At 39.0% G+C, this 3880-nt stretch overlaps 1 protein-coding gene across 1 annotated transcript; it reads right to left on the minus strand.

The window, feature by feature from the left end:
* Positions 1-585: 585 nt before the first annotated feature.
* Positions 586-1141, minus strand: LOC105531400 (protein S100-A11). Its single transcript, XM_011969324.1, has one exon. It carries the CDS (start codon positions 1073-1075, stop codon positions 758-760), a length of 318 nt encoding a protein of 105 aa, XP_011824714.1. The 5' UTR covers positions 1076-1141; the 3' UTR covers positions 586-757.
* Positions 1142-3880: the final 2739 nt, after the last annotated feature.

The raw sequence follows: 3880 nt of genomic DNA on the forward strand, positions 1-3880 counted from the left end.
TGGGGATCCCCTTTTGCAATACAATGGACTGAATGTTTGTTCCCCCCACAATATTCACATGTTGACATCCTAACCTGTAAGGTGATGATATCAGGAGGTGGGGTCTTTAGAGGATGATTAGGTCATGGAAATGGAGCCCTCATAATGAGGGTTAGTGCCCTTATAAAAGAGGCCCCAGTTAGGCACAGTAGTACCCCTGTAATCTCAGTTGCTCAGGAGGCTGAGGCAGGAGGATGGCTTGACCCCAGGAATTTGAGTTCAGTCTGGGCAACATAGTAAGACTCCGTCTCTAAAAAAAAGTAAATAAAGAGTCCCAAGAGAGCTGCCTTGCTCCTTTCACCGTTAGAGCATGCAGTGGGAAGTCTACAGTGGGCAGCTCAGAAAAGGGCCCTTACCAGAGCCTGATCATGTTGGCACCTGTATCTTGGAATTCTGGCCTCCAGAACTATGAGAAACAAATTTCTATTGTTTTTAAGCCATGCAGCCTATGGAAATTTATTATAAGGTCCTGAGCAGACTAAGACATCCTTCCTTGTATTAGTCTGTTTTCATGCTTCTAATAAAGACATACCCGAGACTGGGCAATTTTTTTTTTTTTCATGTTTTAAAAAAGTGACATTGTTTTATTACTATTGGCAGGTGGGGCCTGCATGAGGTGGTTGGTATGCTGGGCTCAGGGGATTTGTGGGCTATGGAGATGATGACAGAAAGGCTGGAAGGAAAGGGGATGCGTTTGAAGGCCAGGCCCAGGGGGTCCTCAGATCCGCTTCTGGGAAGGGACAGCCTTGAGGAAGGAGTCATGGCAAGCCATAGCTAGGCCACCAATCAGATTCAGAAATTCTGAGAAATCTAGCTGTCCATCACTGCTGGTATCCAGTCTCTTCATCATGCGGTCAAGGACACCGGGATCCTTCTGGTTCTTTGTGAAGGCAGCTAGTTCTGTATTCATGAAGCTTAGGAACTCCGTCTTGGAGAGAGTGTAGTTATAACCATCCTTTCCAGCATACTTCTGGAAAACAGCAATCAGGGACTCGATGCACCGCTCAGTTTCTGTAGGGCTGGAGACTTTTGCCATGTTGGAGCTGAGCGAGGCGCGGGAGGCTGTGGATGGGAGCGGCGCTGAGAGCTCTGTGCGCGGGTCTGGAACGGAGACTGGGCAATTTAAAAAAGAAAGAGGTTTGATTGAACTTACAGTTCCACATGGCTGGGGAAGTCTTGCAATCATGGTAAAAGGCAAGGAGGAGCAAGTCACATCTTCCATGGATGGAAGCAGGCAAAGAGAGCGAGCTTGTGCAGGGGAACTTCTCTTTTTAAAACTACCAGATCTCGTGAGACTTATTCACTATCATGAGAACAGCACAGGAAAGACCTGCTCCCATGATTCAATTATCTCCCACTAGGTCCCTCCCACAACACGTGGGAGTTCAAGATCAGATTTGTGTGGGGACACAGCCAAACCATATCATTCCCCCTCCCTTTTTTCCCTCTCCCTTAAGGCCAACCTGAACCAGGAAGATGCCCTGCTGTAGCAGTGGTGGCAGCCCTGGCATGAGCATCTAAAAGTCCAGAGAAAACTTGTCTTACTAGTCAGAGGAATCAGCAAAAGGAATTCATATGGTTGTTCTCTCTTCCTCTCATCAATTCACTCCAAGGGCAACCACAAATGTATAGTATTGCATGACATCCCAGGTAGCTAAAACTGTAAGAGAAGGGAAACTAACTATGATCTATCCTGACTGCTCAAGTCCTAGACTGACCCTTTAGTCGTTCACATACATAGGGTTTGAAAACTGAATGTGAGAACCACCACCCACAAGTGGTAAAATAGAGCTGTTGTCTGATCCTAGCAACACTACCTAATTTGAAGATTTACTGTAAAATAACAGAAATCAAGATAGTGTGATGTTTGCAAAATGTAGATCCATGGCAAGAATAGACGTCTCAGAAATAGATTCACTGAAATGTGGTCAACTGATTTTTAGCAATTATGCAAAGACAAAGAAAGAATAGTAGAGGAAGAACAGTCTTTTCAGTTGGAATAATTACACCACAATATTCAAAAGAGGACCTTGATGTTATACACCTCATATAAAAATTAGCCCAAATGAATTATAAACCCAAATATAAAATATAAAAATATAAAACTTTCAGAAGAAAACAGGAGAAAATCTTTGTGACCTCAGGTTAGAGAAAGAGATCTCAGATATGACTCCAAAAGCATTACTCTAAAGGAAAAAATTCATCAATATAACTTCATCAAAAGTTAAAAACTTTTTCCCTGCAAAAGAATAAAACTATTTTTTAAATTCTGCTTGCAATGGACTGAATGTGTGTATCCCCTACAAGTTCATATGTTGAAATTCTATCCCACAAGGTATTGAGAGGTAGAATTGGTGGAAGGTACCATTAAAAGAATAAAAAGACAAGCTACAGACTGAGAGAAAATATATAAAATCACATATACGACAAATAATTTGTATCCAGAATATTGTTTTAAATCTTAATAGTCAACAAAAACAAATAACCCAATAAAAAATGGGCAAAAGATTTGAATAGACACTTCACCAAAAAGGTAGATTGACAGACACCTGAAAAAATGTTTAACATAATTATTCATTAGGGAAATCCAAATTCAGATTAAAAACATGAGATACTATTATACTCCTATTTGAATGGCAAAAGATTTTTAAGAAACAAACTAATGCTAACAAATGCTATCTAACATAAGGCACAAGAAGAATTGTCATATATTGCTGTTGGGCACGAAAAAAGGCACAGCCACTCTGGAAGATAGATTGTCATTTTCTTTTAAAAAAATTTCTCTGAATGCTTTTATTTATTTTTGAAACTTGAATTAACATTGGGATCGGATTGCTGTGAAAAGTATATGTGAAAATATTGCATCTTGTGAACTCATTCTTTTTTGTCTCTTTTATTCTTATAAAATAGTTATGCTGAATTAGTGGCATTTATGACTAAAAAACATTAGTCTTTAAACAGAAGATTAATTTAACACATAACTGGCTTACTCATTGTCTAGTCATGTTTCTGCAAAGGACATGATCTCATTCTTTTTATGGCTGCATTGTATTCCATGGTGTATATGTACCAAATTTTCTTTATCCAGTCTACCATTGATGGGCATCCAGATTGATTCCTTGTCTTTGCTATTGTGAATAGTACAGCGATGAACACACACATGCATGGGTCTTTATGGTAGAATGATGTATACCTCTTTGGTTATATACCCAGTAATGGGATTGCTGGATCAAATGGTAGTTCTATTTTAAGTTCTTTGAGAAATCTCCAGATTGCTTTCTACAGTGGCAGAACTAATTTACATTCCCGCCAGCCATGTATGTGTTCCCTTATCTCCACAACCTTGCCAGCACCTGTTATTTTTGGACTTTTTAATAGTAGCCATTCTGACTGGTGTAAGATGGCATCTCATTTTGCTTTTGATTTGCATTTCCCTAATGATTAATGACTTTGAGCATTTTTTGTAAGCTTGTTGACCAGATGAATGTCTTTTTTGAGGAGTGTTTGTTCATGTTCCTTTGCCAATTTTTAAAGGGGTGATTTGTTTTTTGTTTGTTGATTTGTTTAAGTTCCTTATAGAGTCTAGATATTAGACCTTTGTTGGATACATAGTTTGCAAATAATCAATCCTTCTCTGGAGGTTGTCTGTTTATTCTATTGATAGTTCTTTTTTTGTGCAGAAGCCCTTTAGTTTAATTAGGTCTCACTTGTCAATTTTTGTTTTTGTTGCAATTGTTTTTGGAGTGTTCATCATAAAGTCTTTGTCAGACCAGTGTTCAAAATGGTGTTTTCTAGGTCTTCTTTTAGGATTTTATAAACCCTGGAAGAATGATGTTATACC

This window comes from Mandrillus leucophaeus, unplaced genomic scaffold (genome assembly GCF_000951045.1).
Source record: "Mandrillus leucophaeus isolate KB7577 unplaced genomic scaffold, Mleu.le_1.0 Scaffold882, whole genome shotgun sequence".
Lineage (NCBI taxonomy): Eukaryota > Metazoa > Chordata > Mammalia > Primates > Cercopithecidae > Mandrillus > Mandrillus leucophaeus.

Coding starts and splice junctions, on each gene's coding strand:
- LOC105531400 (XM_011969324.1), bottom strand. CDS start 1,075: ATGGCAAAAGTCTCCAGCCCTACAGAAACTGAGCGGTGCATCGAGTCC.